The 16,124-nt window shown below is 39.1% G+C and overlaps 1 protein-coding gene across 2 annotated transcripts; it reads left to right on the top strand.

Moving 5' to 3' along the window:
• The first annotated feature begins 3,590 nt into the window (after positions 1–3,590).
• On the top strand, positions 3,591–15,542 carry LOC143852766 (Eukaryotic translation initiation factor eIF2A family protein). Of its 2 annotated transcripts, none has more exons than XR_013236857.1 (13): positions 3,591–3,775; positions 3,854–4,208; positions 4,766–4,952; positions 5,042–5,276; positions 5,365–5,433; positions 5,559–5,660; positions 5,852–5,892; positions 10,996–11,129; positions 11,211–11,274; positions 11,844–11,937; positions 12,029–12,141; positions 12,621–12,792; positions 12,881–13,360. XR_013236857.1 is itself a non-coding variant. In XM_077362355.1 (13 exons), the coding sequence occupies exons 1-13, from the start codon at positions 3,733–3,735 to the stop codon at positions 15,295–15,297; spliced, it is 1,551 nt and encodes a 516-aa protein (XP_077218470.1). In that variant the 5' UTR covers positions 3,605–3,732; the 3' UTR covers positions 15,298–15,542. The 2 variants fall into 2 exon arrangements, 1 of the variants encoding a protein (XP_077218470.1); XM_077362355.1 differs by lacking the exons at positions 12,621–12,792; positions 12,881–13,360 and adding exons at positions 15,078–15,103; positions 15,210–15,542 and having other exon boundaries at positions 3,605–3,775.
• Positions 15,543–16,124: the final 582 nt, after the last annotated feature.

Genomic DNA, 16,124 nt, shown 5'->3' with positions numbered 1-16,124 from the left:
ACTGATCCTGTACCTTTAGCTATAGCTTGCATGTGTTTGCACATCAGAATTTAGACACCCATTAGGCATGTCACTCATAACCTAGCTATGCTTAGGTGACACATCTTTCATTTCATTTTATGCGCTTATTATTTTATCATCAGGAAATGCATGCTTAGGTAGACGATTCCTGATGATTGTTCCCATTTCACATGATTTTTACCCAAACTTCTTTGGAGTTAATAATAAATGGCATAAGAGACCAGGTGCTTGCACTTGGGCGAATTGGGGGCGCCTAACCCCTTCCCCATTCGTCATCAGGCACGGACCTTTTGTATCTCTGGTTATCCATTGCAAACAGAGCATTTGTTTTGGTTCCATGGCATGTCCATGGATGGCGACTCTGAGTTATTTTTCAGATACATCTCGGTTCCGAGCCCTGGCTCCGGATCAGGATGTATCTCTTTCTTTTTATATCGCCACTCATGCTATGCAGTGAGGGTGGCATCCGTTTCGAGAGTTCCTTGGCAGAGCTCTCCTTCACTTTGTGGAGATCTTAGAGGATCGCAGGAGGGATCTCGCGTCCCTCGGCACCAGTCCTCTCAGGATCGGGGTCCACATATATATATATATATATATATATATATATATATATATATATATATATATGAGAATAGAGTTCCTAAGGTGTCACCTCATATAGCTTATATGAGGTGGCGCTTAAAAACATAAGGGGCCCACTTTGTTTGGATGATCCAAAATAAGAGTGTGCGGTCGACTGCACCTAAGCTTAGGTGCGGTCGAGGTGGGTCTCACACTTTTTGTAGTGATCAAAACCATTCATTTGCAAGGCCCTATCATAGATAGGGTATGTACAAAAAATCAGCTCCATTGGATCATCCTAACCCCTCCAAAAGTGGAGGGCAAAAATGGGCATATTTGTGGCAAACGATGTCTGTCCATTTTGCCCTCCACTTTTGGATGGGTTAGGATGATCCTATGGAGCTGATTTTTTGTACACACCCTATCTATGATGGGGTCTTGCAAATGAATGCCTTGGGCCATCCTAACAATGTGGGCCCACATGAGTTTTTGGGCCTCGACCGCACCTAAGCTTGGTACGGTCGAGCGCACACTCTTATTCCTCATATATATATATATATGAGAAAACGGTTCCTACACACATGTATAGATAAGTTATCTACACACTAGCTTAAAATACAATGGGGCCACATTATTTGGGTGATCCAAACCATTCATTTTTAAGGCCCTCACATAGATAGGGTGTCCACAAAAAATCAGATTCATAGGATCATCCTAACCATTCGAACTGTAGAGGCAAAAATTGGACTAATTTGTGAAGGTTTAAAGACATCTATTTTACCTCCACAAATTATGAGTGGCAGAAATTTCAGATGAAAGAATATGCGGTAGTTTTACATCAAATATATGGCAACTTTTATGAGTGGCGGGAATTTCAGATGAAAGAATATGCGGTTGGTTTCATATCCTCATAATGTTCACATGCTACCAACAAGCGAATAGAAGTGGTGAATGGAAGCCGTAAAGACAAGAATAGTAGAGCAAGATACAATGTGAGGCTGCCCGTTAGTATGCTGATGCATAAAATGATAGAGGGCTTCTAGGAAAACGGGAATCCGTCTGGTAAAAAAAGAAAAGAAGGTGGAAATACAGTTCTCCGACACGTGCGCAAGAAGACAAGAGAACTCGACTTTTGTTTTAAAAATCTTTTTCTTCACGCATAGAACTATAGCGATCCTACCATATCAGCTTGCCTGCTTGCTTTTTCTTTTTTCTTTCTTTTGCCCTGTTTAGTATAGCTGGTGCTCCAATAATCAATGCTCCATAAGTTTTTAATCTCCGATATCTTATTGAGTAGATCAGGAACCGACTTTGTTCCACTGTTGCTAATTTATACTCTTATATCTATTCTGTTATACAAAAAATAAAAAATAAAAATCCAGTAATATGAGATATGAGATAACATTTTAGGAAATATTGTTCAAAATGCATACATGTGAACAATAATACCATTCAAAGTACAAATTGTATGCTAGTAAATGTTGTACTTAGGTACATATGAAATGTTTTTCACTCTCATTAGCATAATTAATTGTGGTGATTGCAGCAATTATAAACTCTAGAGTGGGAGGTTTGTCTCTTGTCGACATACCGTTGTAGAACCTAGTGAACGATAGGTGTGGGTAGGACAATGGTAGAGAGTTGGATTGGACCAACACTTATCAAGCAATTAATACTCTAATAGCTTATTTAAGACACAAACACCGACAGCATTAATTGTTAGAGACTCAATTGTACATGCAAATGCAAATTTCACTCTTTAGTTAGGGAGTTGTTAAATTCGCACCCTCTGTAGGATGTAGGATAATTCGTACGTCTTTTATGTGAACTGACGTCAAAAAGTGTCAAAAGAGGAAGGCATGCAGCAGAGTAACGTTTTTTTTATGTCAATTCACTCTAAAGGGGTGCGAATTATCCTATATGGGGTACAGATTTATCATCTCCCTTTCAGTTATTGCAAATACAGACCATATAGATGGGGTGCAATATGGATCCGGCCGGGTCACCTCCTACTTGGGTTGAGCTTTTGCTAAAAAACGATTCGGAATCAACCCGAGCCCAACCCGGTAAAAGGTCAGCTAAATTTCCTATCAGTAGACCCACGTTGCACCCCTACACAGATTTTCCACTGGATTTTTTTTAGGAGTTGAAATTCCTTCCCCATGAGTTCGGAATTTTTTCTGATTTTATAAGAAAGTTGGAAACCTTTTAGACCTTGGATTTTGTATCCATGAATTTTTTTTCCCTCACGGGCAAACGATTTATAACTTAAAAAACAAGAGAAGCCTTCTCCCAAAAAGGAGGTGAGGAAAATGTTTTGTAAGCTTGTAATGACGTCAAGTTATTTTATTCGACCCCTCATGGAAATATGACCCTTGGGAGATATCAAGGGTCAAAAGTGCAAAAGAATTAAAAAAAAAACATAGGGAAATCATATATGCGCAAGTGTTTTTGATAAACATGCTCTCCACTTGTTTATCATGTAGTATTTAAAGGGATGTCAGAGGATATTACAGTGCTAAAAAAGCGCTTAAAACCCTTTAAATGCTAGACGACAAACAAGCGGAGCGCATGTTTATCAAAACACCTGGCGCAAATATCATTTCCCAAAAAACATCGGGATTAAATTTAAAAGACAGACCGATAGTGAGAGCACTCTAAATTATACACGGTGGCACGTAAATAAAATGGATCAATGCCGAAAGCATGTTGGGTCTTAAATCAATGGTAACACTCATTTGCTGGGTACATGTTCGTGCAATCAAGACCGTCGATCTTGTAGAACATTATGACACTACTGAAATAGTCTTGGTCCTGTCCGGAACGGACATCCCACGAGTAAGATAGGGGACTACAAAAACCAATGGTGTAGATATTTTTTTGGGTGGAACCCTATACTGATAAGGTCCACTTTGGATTGCATTAATCAGAATACTATCCGGGTCGAGGCTAATACGGCCCGACTCATCCCGATGTTTAAACAGATCCGGCCCAAACAGGTCTCCTAATAAGGTCCGATTCATCCCACTTCAAAGGTGTAGGGCCCAATTAGGTTTCCAACATGGTTCTTATTGAATTGTCCCAATTCAAATTCCCAACTCTGCAGGATTTTCCCAGACTCCACTCTTCAATTCTTCAGCTGGGCCTGTAATGGGGGACACGAAGAAGCTTTCCCCATCTTTGGAGATTTTAGGTACTTTTTTCTCTATTTTTATTTCCCATCTCCTTCTCTCTTTATCTTAATATATTTTTGCCCTCTTTCTCATTACAGTTCGAGAACCCGAAGGATTCTCTATCTGGACCGGGCCCCCATTTAACAACAGCAAACCGGGTTTGAAGATCGAAAGAGTATCATGCTCTCGTTCAATTTTTTGTGACAATGGGTCTAGACTCATGGTGACCAAAGACAACTCTACTGTTAGTATTTATGATTGCCCTAGTTCTGCCGAGATCAGAACCTTTGAAATCCCTAGCCTTCTTGCATCTTCTATCTCCCCATGTGGAACATATCTTCAAACTTTTCAGAAATCTTCGACCCCACAAGAAAAAAACTTGGTATTGTGGAAAATAGAGACTGGTAGTCCTGTTTATCATCAATTCCAGAAGAGCATGTCCAAAACCACATGGTCTGTTTTTGTTGCTTTGTACAATTTCATTTTCTTTCTCTGTTTAAGAACCACTTTGGATACCTCTAAAATTACTTGTATATAATCTTCTGGGTTTTGCTAACTAGTGCTCTTAGTTAAGGTGCATTGGAAACTTAATTTTACACATGTTTTGAGACTTTTTGTTTTTTAATCAAAACATATGTGTGAAATGATTGCAAAATTAACTTTCTAATGCACCTTAATCTTACACGCAAAACCCTAATCTTATATGTCCTCAGGGCACTTGTTCGCAAAACCCTAACCTTATATGCAAATGGTTTTGAAGTTAAATATGATCATTTGCAATTAATGGTTATATTATATTTGGAAATGATATAGTTAATGGCTTCCAAAGAGGCTTTATTGTCCCATTTGCAATTATGATCAGATTTAAATAATCATATTTGCAAATAAAGATGAATTTTTGTGGCATCCAAAGAGGACCTGACTCTTATTTTTAGATGTATGTTAGTTAGGTTTTACTAGGTGGGCATTTTACTTATAGTTGTTTGTTTTGATTCTGATTGACTCTTTAGGCCGTCAATTCAATTTAGCTCTGATGAAGCTATTGCATGTCGGTTGGCAACGAATGAGATTCAGTTTTTTGATACTGCTGACTTCTCCAAGGGATTTGTTTATAAGCTGAGAATTCCGGGTGTAGTAGCAATGGAGCTTTCTAGGGTGCCCGGGTCGCATATTGCAGCATTTGTTGCAGAATCTAAGGTTATTGTTACCAATTAATTTTGAGTGTATTTGATCAGCAACTTGTTTTCATCGTCTTCATGTTTTTTTTTTCTTTTCATTTTCTTTAGGGAATTCCAGCTAGTGTCCAGATTTTTGCTTGTGAGAAGGATGCACAGGCCGAGCCTGTTGCTCGGCGGAGCTTTTTCCGTTGCTCAACGGTACAACTCCATTGGAACTATGGTGCTACAGGCCTACTAGTCGTGGCACAATCTGATGTGGATAAAACGAACCAGAGTTACTATGGGGAATCAAAACTGAATTACTTGACAACTGATGGGAGCCATGAAGGACATGTACCTCTCCGTACGTTTTCAACTTCAATTTGCAAACTTTAACACTTTTGTTTGTGACACATGCAAATAACATTTCTGGTCATGGGTTTTGTTGGCAGGTAAAGAAGGGCCTGTTCACGATGTCCAATGGTCTCCTTCTGGTTCTGAGTTCTCGGTTGTTTATGGAGGTATCCTTTTTCTATGTGGCCTTATGTTATTTCTTCTTCAGTTTCATAGTCTAGGCAATCATTTGTATTATTTGCCTTGATGAATTTGTGTGTTCTGGATTGAATTGCTCCTTGACTCATCTCAGTCATGCCTGCAAAAGCGACAGTGTTTGACAAGAAGTGCAATCCACTACTGGAACTCGGGACAGGTCCTTATAATACAGTTCGATGGAACCCAAAAGGAAAGTGTATCCTTTGCAACATATCTCCTTTGTATTGCTTTGGTAAATGTCATATGCTATACCATTGAGAGCCTGAGGTATTTCATCTTATAGTTACTTGTTGATGAAGTTGCCAATGGCCTCATTTTTATGCAAGATACTAAGTATGCAGTTTGCTTACCTCCTTTACACTTGTGGCCTTAATTCACTATATACAGTTCTATGTTTGGCAGGTTTTGGTAACTTGCCTGGTGATATGGTATGTTGAAGAAAATTTTAGGTGGTAGTATGATTGTATTGGAAATTTAAATGTGATTATTTGTGTGGTTAGTTTTGTTTTGTAGAAGCTTTGTTCTGACAATTCCTTTCCCTTCTTTTTTTTTAATGGTGACAATTCCTTTCCCTCTTTTGGTTTTGAGTTTGCTTTTTAACTTTTGAAGTTTAGTCCCACGTTGGAAAATCACAACAACGGAGGCATGCTTATAAAGAATTCTCCAATATTCACATTTAAAAAAAATAAAAAAATCTCCCATCTTCTCTTCTGTTTGTATCTCCACACATCTCGCTGTGTGTGCATGTGCAATGGCATGAGCATAAGTGCCCCTTGCACGCCGCATGGTCCTTTCTCCTTTCCCATGCACACCGACACTTTGTGTTTCAGGCGCCATCAACCAAGCCTCAAGTCCAGGGTACAATGATCCAAAACCGGATATCTGTCGGAAAAAAAAAACAACTTGGATGAACATCGACTAAATGAGGTCTAGTTATCTGGTTGGTGGGGGTGCAAGCATGGAAAATGGTGCAGACCCGTGGTGCACACAACAGTATGGGTTCCTCACATTCACATAGAACACATGATCCAAAACCTGGCCTGTGGTGACCCGTGGCGCCATCAACCAAGCCTCAAGTCCAGGGTACAATGATCCAAAACCTGGATATCTGTCGGAAAAAAAAAAACAACTTGGATGAACATCGACAAAATGAGGTCTAGATATCTGGTTGGTGGGTGCACGCATGGAAGGTGGTGCAGACCCGTGGTGCACACAACAGTATGGGTTCCTCACATTCACATAGAACACATACCACTATTCAAAAACTTCGCGAGTCAATCATTGACTCGCCCAAGTCGATTCAGTTTTGGCGCTGACTTGCCCGATTCGATCCAGTTTTGGCCCTCTCACCCGATTAGATTCAATTTTGGCCCCACCAAGTCAATCAAAAGCTCATTTGATTTCCTAAAGTCAATCCAAAACTTGCCTCTTCAATCTTTGACTTGTCCAAGTCAATAAAAAACTCGCTGCATCAATCATCGTCACATCATAACTTCAGTTTGTAGATGCTTTGTTTTGATAGTTCCTTTCCCTCACTTGGTCTCAAGTTTACCTTTACCTTTTGAAGTTTAGTCCCATGTTAGAAAATCACGAGAATGGAGGCATGTTTACAAAGCATCCTCCGACCTGCTCTCACAAACCTCACCATGTGTTCATGTGCAAGGGCATGGACATAAGTGCCCTTTGCACTTTGCATGCCCCTTTCTCCTTTCCCACGCAGTATGACGCTATGGTGTTCGGGGCACCATCAACCAAGCCTCAAGTTCAAGGTGCAACAAACCAAAACTTGGATGAACCTACACCAAGTGAGTCTAGGTGTGTGGTTCGTGGGTGCATGTATGGAAGGTGGTAGATCCCTTGGTGCATGTAATAACATTGGTTCCTTAGTTGCAAGACATTCCATTGTTTACAAACTCCTTGAGTCAATCATTGACTCGCCCGAGTGGATTCAGTTTTGGCCACACCAAATCTGTCAAAAGCTTATTCGTCTTTCCCAAGTCAATAAAAAACTTTACTCATCAATCACTGACATACCCAAGTCAACTCGATTGCATTAGGTGAGTTCTTGTCCAAATATGAGTTTTTAAACATGAGGGTAGTTGGAACACTTAAAGTAGAGCTGGACCAAGCCAGTTGCATCCAACAGAGGTCTGGCCAGGCTTGGGTTAAACCAGAGGACTAAATCAATCGAGCAAGAAAGAGCACTATTTCAAAACTCCCTGGCTCAATTGCCGATCCGCTCGAGTCGACGACCTTTTACTTTAGCTGAGTTCTTGTCCGAGTTCATATTATGCCTTACCAAGCAGTGTTTCAAAATGCAGATGCGGATCAAAATGTGGCCGAAGAAAATCCTAGTCGATATGGCACTACTCAGTTGACGCTGTCATAACTTGGGAGAGTCAAAGGAGTTTTTTATTGAATTTGTTGGACAAAATGCGGAATGCGGCCAAGGTAAAAGGGAGTCGACTCGGGGGACTCCACGATGACACGGGGGAGTTTTGAGACTATTCTACCAAGTTTGAAATTCAAGAACAAAATTAGTACAACAAATATTGTTGTGAATTTATTGCGATAGTTTCATGGCATTTTTGCAGTAATGAATAAAATATGAAGATATCTTGATGACTTATCAAAATATTGGGAAAATTTCATTATTTTGTCATTTCATCAAAAAATTGCAAATATCTCAATATTTTCAAAATATTACGGGTGTTTAATCAAGAACTTCCTTCACTGTGATTATCCAATCGAGATACTCTTCTTCTTCTATCCTCCACAGAATTAAGGAATTTTAAGCTTGTTTTCTTATTCCCATCAACTCTAATCTCAGGATTCATTCTTTACAAACTTGAAGGGTTGTATTTCAATTCTGATGAGCGATTTTGGATTAATCACAAAAACAAATATTATATTAATCTAGTGTTTAAGAACTCGTTGACTCGACTCAGAACTCACCCGTGTTGCACTGCATCCTCATTCCGTGCTTTGCCCTATTGAGTCAATAAAAACTCCTTTGCCCCTCCTGAGTTATGACCGCGTCAACTGCCTTCATGACCGCTTCTGCGCCGAGTCAACGAGGATTTTTCTTGGTTGCGTTTCATGTCACATCCGCAATACTGCAGAAAACCTAGTCCCCTGAATCACCAAATCCTCTCTAAATCTCTAATTTGAGTGATTTGGTTTGTTACATTGGTTTTATACGCCCTCCTAACTTAGTATAGGGTGTGCGGCATATGCTTCAAACTTGAGGCATGTGTCAGAGGATTATAAGGTCTTTGTATGCATACCCCTCACCTCGAGGTGCATCGTAAAGTATACACCACTAGCCCCTCAATAGCTTCCTACTTGTCTCTGAAGATATAAAGACCATAAAGGACTGACTTTTGCTTCATTTGAATCTTTGATGCCTATAGGGCCATAGTAAGCCTTTGCAACTTCTCATTCATCATTTCTAAGTACTCCATCAAATCTCAGCTGTTGGTGTCTGCAAGAACTTCCATCAAAGTTTAGCTTGATTGTGCCAATTGGAGGTGGAGTACATCTAGCGACAGTCATGCTTGGTCTTGATTAGATCATGGAATTTTTTTTCCATATCTTTGGTATATCTCCCACTTATACACCCCCTCTAAACTGAGTTACTGAATGTTGCCGGGTGAGTTTTCCGCATCATGAATCTGCCAAATGGATAATTTTTTTTTTTTTTTTTTGGAAAATGGTAGCCAATAATATTAAGAAACAAGGAGTTGGATGGATTTTAGAGTTATAAGGGGCGAATGCGTACTGCAGAGGGAGGGGGGGGGGGGGGGGGGTTGTGGGTTGAAAATATCTTCTCCCTATTCTTTTTTAAAGTAGATTTTAGTTTTTTTTTTTCCATTATATAAGTTGGATGGATTTTGTGGAAGAGAATGGTTTTGCACAACGAAATGGTTTTTATGGCGGTGGGTTTCTTCTGGAGTTGGACAGCCTTTTCTCCACGGTGTAGCTACTATTCTTGGCAGATTTCATATTTTCCTCATCTTGTTATCTTCTTGGCAGTCCTTTTGATTGCATCAGTTGTTATGCTGGCCCAACAGCGATATCTGTCCCTTTGTCAGCCCATTATTTAATGAACATGTGGAACAATACAATACGCTCTTGTGAAGTCTTTAAATAATTCCATATTGGCCTGTTTGGTTCCCAATTGTGCGTGGGAGAGTAGTGGAATGGGAAGTCAAATGGGAGAAGCAAGGAATAACGGTCAAGGGGGAGATGAGGGGTGTTGAAAATGATTTAAAATCTAAAAGATTTTATTTAATTAGATTTATTACTTATTTCAGTTTTCTCCTAATTTTTGGGGAAGTTACTATTGAGAGATATCTTAGGAGATTTGGAGCCGTTAGAGAGAGATTTTGGGGAAGTGGGAGATGTTTCCTAATTCCCTTTATTTCGATAACGGCTCTCTCACTCTCTCTTATCTCTTAAAAAGGAAACGTCCTCTTCTTCCTGTGTACTCTCTTCTCAAAAAAAAAAAAAAAAAACCAGTTTTCATAGAAAAAACCCCCAACAGGTTGTTCTTGAGTTCATATTTTATTTTTATCTTTTATTGTGGCGATTGACGAGTTTGTGGGATCAATTCCCTGCACGGAAGAGACCCTGAAGGATGGTTGAATCTTGGGAGCAAATGCCGGTAAACCTAGTGCAGACGGGGGCGTTTTGACTCTAAAGAGCGTCATTTCTGACGTGCCTCGATCCATTAAAACAGGCTATTTCCAACCTTTTCTTGATGTATATATTTTAATTATTTTGATAGATTAGATCTATATTAATTAATATTAACAAACATTCCTAAAGACAGATTTCTTGACAAAATTTCTCCAACAATAGGTGTAAAAGTGTCATTTGGTTATCATGGAATTGTCGGAGAGTTTGCTTGAAAATAAAAAGTCGTTTCTGTTTGGTTTGATGAATTTGAGAAGAAGAACAGGAGACATGTACTCAGTACTCGAGTACCTTCGTTTGTATTCGGCAGATATGTGTCGTTTCAAGTTAATATTCCATAAATCTTTCTTCCAAAAACCTTCGATTTGGAGGAATTGCAATATACTTTCTTTAGGTTGCCACGTCAGCCGACCAGCAGCTGACCAGCCGAGTGGTCAAAAAGAGGTTTTTTTTTTTTAAATGCAACCAAACGGTGTCTGGGGCTTCAAATCCCACTGCTACCTCATCATTCTTCCAGCATTTTTGCAACCAAACAGGCACTATGTGATGAGAAAGTATTTGTACAGTCTGTTCATAGTTCGTTGGAGGATGTTTACCGTTTATGCCCCATCATTTTCTAGCAACAATTGTATTTGGTTGGTGATCATCAATGACGTTCTTTTGGTGAAGTTAAATGTCTCAGTCCTTTCTTAATATGGGGGCCTTCCATCTTCTATCAGTATCATTATGGCTGCCTTCTCCCCCTCCTCTCTTTGCAATGGGGATTATTTCCTAGATATATATTATTTTCTCTTTTCCAATCGTTTGTAATTCAACACCATTACCATTTTCAGGCATTTTGGGATTGTTTTGAAAAAAAGTTGCTGGGAACAACAAAGGCAGAATGCTCTGTGACTAGTGAATGGTCGCCTGATGGATGCTATTTCATGACTGCCACAACAGCACCGAGGCTACAGATAGACAACGGGTATTTATGTCTTGCTTTTTGTATAGACTGATAATTCAGCTTATTCACCAGTAGTTAACACAGCTATGTTCTCCACTGAAGGATAAAAATTTTCCACCATGATGGAACGTTGTATTTTAAAAGAATGTTTGCCAAGCTTTACCAGGTCAGTTCTTAGTATCCTAATCTCTGTCCCAAATCATATATATATATATGAGAAAACGGTTCCTACACATATGTGTAGATAAGTTATCTACACACTAGCTTAAAATACAGTGGGGGCCACATTATTTGGGTGATCCAAACCATTCATTTTTAAGGCCCTCACATAGATAGGGTGTCCACAAAAAATCAGATCCATAGGATCATCCTAACCATTCGAACTGTGGAGGCAAAAAATGGACTAATTTGTGAAGGTTTAAAGACATCCATTTTACCTCCACAAATCGTAGGGTTGGGATGATCCTATGGATCTGATTTTTTGTAGACACCCTATCTATGTGAGGGCCTTTAAAATGGATGGCTTGGATCACCCAAACAATGTGGGGCCCCACTGTATTTTAAGCTAGTGTGTAGAGAACTCTCTACACATATGTGTAGGAACCGTTTTCTCTCTCTCTCTCTCTCTCTCTCTCTCTCTCTATATATATATATATATATATATATGTTTTTCTTTTATTCATGCCTATCCCCCATCCTATTCATTTGAATCATTCCATCCTTTCATTCTTGTAGGCTGAATGGAAACCTGAAGCACGGGAGAAGTTCGGTGATATTACTGAACTGGTAAAGTCCGTTGGCACATTAAAGATTGAAGAAACCAAACCAGGTTATGCCATTTCCTACGCGTCCGCATTTTCTTTACCTTATATATTTTCAATATATGTTTTTGATTCATGGGTTTTATTTGAATGTTTCAGCAAAAGGTTCAAAATCTACGCAAACCTCTGCAAAAACAACCACCACGCCTGTGCAGAAACCTGCTGCATATCGGCCACCACATGCTAAGAGTGCAGTTGCAGTTCAGGCAGAGGTATACAACTATGCATACACTGTACTTGCATTTCAATCAGAAATTACTGGATCTTTTTAGGCCCTGTTCGCTTGAGATTATGACCACCGATTGTGAGCCCCAACCAATTATTGGAATCAAAATTACTTTAATTTTGAGTCACATAATCGGCTAGGGGGCATACAATCAGTTGTCATAATCACAAACGAACAGGGCTTTAATCTAGAGGATTGTCGATTTTTTTTTAATCTAGAGGATTGATTACATCCAAAGGATTAAACAACCACCATGCCTGTGTAGTTACACCTCTTCTGTTAGTTACATCCAAAGAAATTTTCTTTTCTAAATATTAATTTGAATTTCTAAATTTGATCTAGTTGTTTTCTTCTGGAAATGATATATTAAATAAATGCATATGTGCAAGAGTGCTATATGGGCAAGTATGTAATGGTTGTATGAGGTTAGTATACGAGCTTATGTGTTTATTTGGGGATAATTAGAAATGTCTTCTCTGAAATGATGAAAAGCCATTGCGATGAAGTTTGAAGTCTCCTACTTAGATGTGGAAGTGTGCTGGAAACTTCTTACGGTATCAGGGGTTTCTTAAACTGTCGTACTCACCAGCCAGAAAGACAGAGCCTCCTCCACTTGAAATGGGCAAGCTTCTTAAGGGTATTTCTCGAGTTTTTGAAAATCAAGGTGGTTTAGTGCAGAGAGCAGGGGAGATTTCTCACGCTGATATCTTTTTTTTTGCCTCCAGAAACATACCAAAGCCTTTTGAGAACCAACACTAATGATTCTTTTGGTGAGATATTATGAAGTAACGGTGATATTGTTTTCTTTGTTACCTCCCTCAAAAAAAAAGTAATGGCAATGCTGTAGATGGTTGTTATAGAGAGGCCGAAACTGTCGCAGGTTCAGGTTACTGAGTGTGGGGTACACTTCTTAATGCCTTAACCATGGATGGGCAGAGGTTTTGTCGTGTTTACAAACTAGTAACCTGGGAGTGTGACCACCATGACATGCCCCATTTGGATTGCAGATGTGATTTCTCTCATGTTAAAAAAACTCAACTGAGTCAACTTGCTCAAATAAGCCATGTTACACGGATTCTTCTGAATGGGCGAAGTAACCATGTCAGACCCGTCGGAGTCCAATACTTCAAGATTCACTGCGACACTTCTATATCTCTTTTAACTATTTTTTTCCTGAATACTATTACCGCAACATTACAATTACCCCATGTTTTGAGTTTTATTCGTTCTACCAATAAGTTTTTTATATGAAAATAAAAAATTATATTTATTTAAGAGGAAAGTGTTGGTGAGCTTAAGCTCACCAAACTTATGGTGAGCTTAAGCGCCCCAATCACATGGGTCCCACATTTTCTGTGGTGATCCGAACCATTCATTTGCAAGGCCCTATCATAGATAGGGTGTGTACCAAAAATCAGCTCCATAGGATCATCCTAATCCCTCCATTTGTGGAGGACAAAAATGGGCAGATTTGTGGACAAATAATGTCTGTCCATTTTGACCTCCACAAATGGATGGGTTAGGATGATCATATGGAGCTGATTTTTGGTACACACCCCATCTATGTAAGGGCCTTTCAAATGAATGCTTTGGATCATCCTAACAAAGTAGGCCCCAATGTGACTTATGTGAGCTTAAGCTTACCAACACTTTCCTCTTTATTTAAACTATTAAAATCTTTAATATATTATTTATTATACTCATATATATATATAGAGGAAAGTGTTGGTGAGCTTAAGCTCACCAAACTTATGGTGAGCTTAAACGCCCCAATCACATGGGTCCCACATTTTCTGTGGTGATCCAAACCATTCATTTGCAAGGGCCTATCATAGATAGGGTGTGTACAAAAAATCAGCTCCATAGGATCATCCTAACCCCTCCATTTGTGGAGGACAAAAATGGGCAGATTTGTGGGCAAATAATATCTGTCCATTTTGACCTCCACAAATGGATGGGTTAGGATGATCCTATGGAGCTGATTTTTGGTACACACCCCATCTATGTAAGGGCCTTTCAAATGAATGCTTTGGATCATCATAACAAAGTAGGCCCCAATGTGATTGGGCGCTTAAGCTCACCAACACTTTCCTCATATATATATATATATATATATATATATATATATATATATAGAGAGAGAGAGAGAGAGAGAGAGAGAGAGAGGATTGTAAGCTCGAGCGTACCAACCTGATGGTACACTCGAGTGCCCAATCACATGGGTCCCACATTTTTTTGTGGTGATCCAAAGCATTCATTTGCAAGGCCCTATCATAGATAGGGTGTGTACCAAAAATCAGCTGCATTGAATCATCCTAACCCCTCCAAAGTGGAGGGCAAAAATGGGCAGATTTGTGGACAAACAGTGTCTGTCCATTTTGACCTCCACAAATGGATGGGTTAGGATGATCCTATGGAGCTGATTTTTGGTACACACCTCATCTATATAAGGGCCTTTCAAATGAATGCTTTGGATCATCCTAAAAATGTGGGCCCACATGTGATTGGGCACTTGAGCGTACCATAAGGTTCGTACACTCGAGCGTACGATCCTTTTCCTTATATATTATATACTAAAATTGGTTAAAATATTTTGGCAAACCCGTGAATCTTTCTTTTTGAGGTTTGCCAAATTGAACACTCGAGAGCCGTGTTTGATTCCAACAATAGTTCCCGTACTGACTCAACATAGAAAATAACACTTGTTTCCATTAGAACCCCACAATCTTTAGCAGACACATGAACCTCAAAAATCAGATTTGTTTGTGAGTTTTTTAAATTTGAAAAATCTTGATCGAGTACTTGGACCGAATACCTTAGTTGTCTGTCTCTGATTTTGGTTCACATCAAATCTCAGCTGATATCAAGTTTTAAAATGATATCTTGATAAATTGACTCATGCTATATGTTTGTTGATGGCAGCTCTTTGGCGGAGGTGGCCCTTCAGAGTAAGCACATTCCATGCTATTTTTTTTTTTTGCTAATCTATGTTTTTAGGATTTACAATCCTAAGCTCTTGTATTAACTACCCTTGAATGTGCACCTTTGATTTAGAGAAATGAGCAAAATGGCTTTGAAAAACAAAAGGCGCAGGGAGAAACAAAGGGAGAAGAAGGCCGCGGAAGCTTCGAGTGCTACTTAAAATCTCAATGTTCTTATATTTTGATCTGTCGGATGCTTCAAGGAGATTTCAGTTGTGAGCTGAATCTATTGAATGAAGGTTTGCTATGGGAAGCCTTCAATGATTGCATGCTCAGAGCGAAAAATAGGGTAAATTTTCTACTACTATAGCTCTGGCACGGCTGGATTCAAGCCTTCCAAAATCGATATTGTTGTACTAATTTGATGCTTTGGGATTAAATAAATAGTCGGCAGGGTGTTTTTATATTTACTTTTGTTGGGAGAGCAAAATACGCATGAATTTGACATCAAACTTGGAAACAAAATGAGTAGAATTTTTCATATAAAGTTAAAGGCAGGATTAAAAGATTAGGGCTCACACATGAGAGTAGTGTTGTAGTATAAAAGATTAAATAACACCATCTCCAACAGCTTCAGCCTTGTTCGTTTCAGATTGTGACAACCGATGGTGAGGGCTCAAGCTTTTGGAGTAATTGGTTTCACAATAATATCATTAGAGTTTGTATTACTGATGGTCTTACAAAAGGGCTGCCACCTTTACAGTTTTATTGATTTTATCTGTAAGACTCTTTCAAATAGCAGATTCAGAATTGGTCACGAAATCCAATATATGTTATGATTTGCTGCTAGAATTCTGGAAAAGATCAACCCGGTTCTGAGTAGAGTTTTTCGTTTCTGGACTATGACCAGCTTCTGATCACCAGAAAGACTAGATTCCGGGATTTGGTTTTCTGGAGATGATGATTTATCATGAAAAATATTTCCTGGCAGCCAAACGTGGCTTACAACATTTTTTTTATTTTTTATACAGGAAATCTCAGCAACCAA

Source organism: Tasmannia lanceolata, unplaced genomic scaffold, assembly GCF_043159265.1.
Source record: "Tasmannia lanceolata isolate RefF3 unplaced genomic scaffold, GAP_Taslan_0.1 ptg000019l, whole genome shotgun sequence".
In the NCBI taxonomy this organism is placed as follows: domain Eukaryota; kingdom Viridiplantae; phylum Streptophyta; class Magnoliopsida; order Canellales; family Winteraceae; genus Tasmannia; species Tasmannia lanceolata.
Note: the sequence above shows the minus strand (reverse complement) of the source record. Positions and strands in the feature narration are given on the sequence as shown.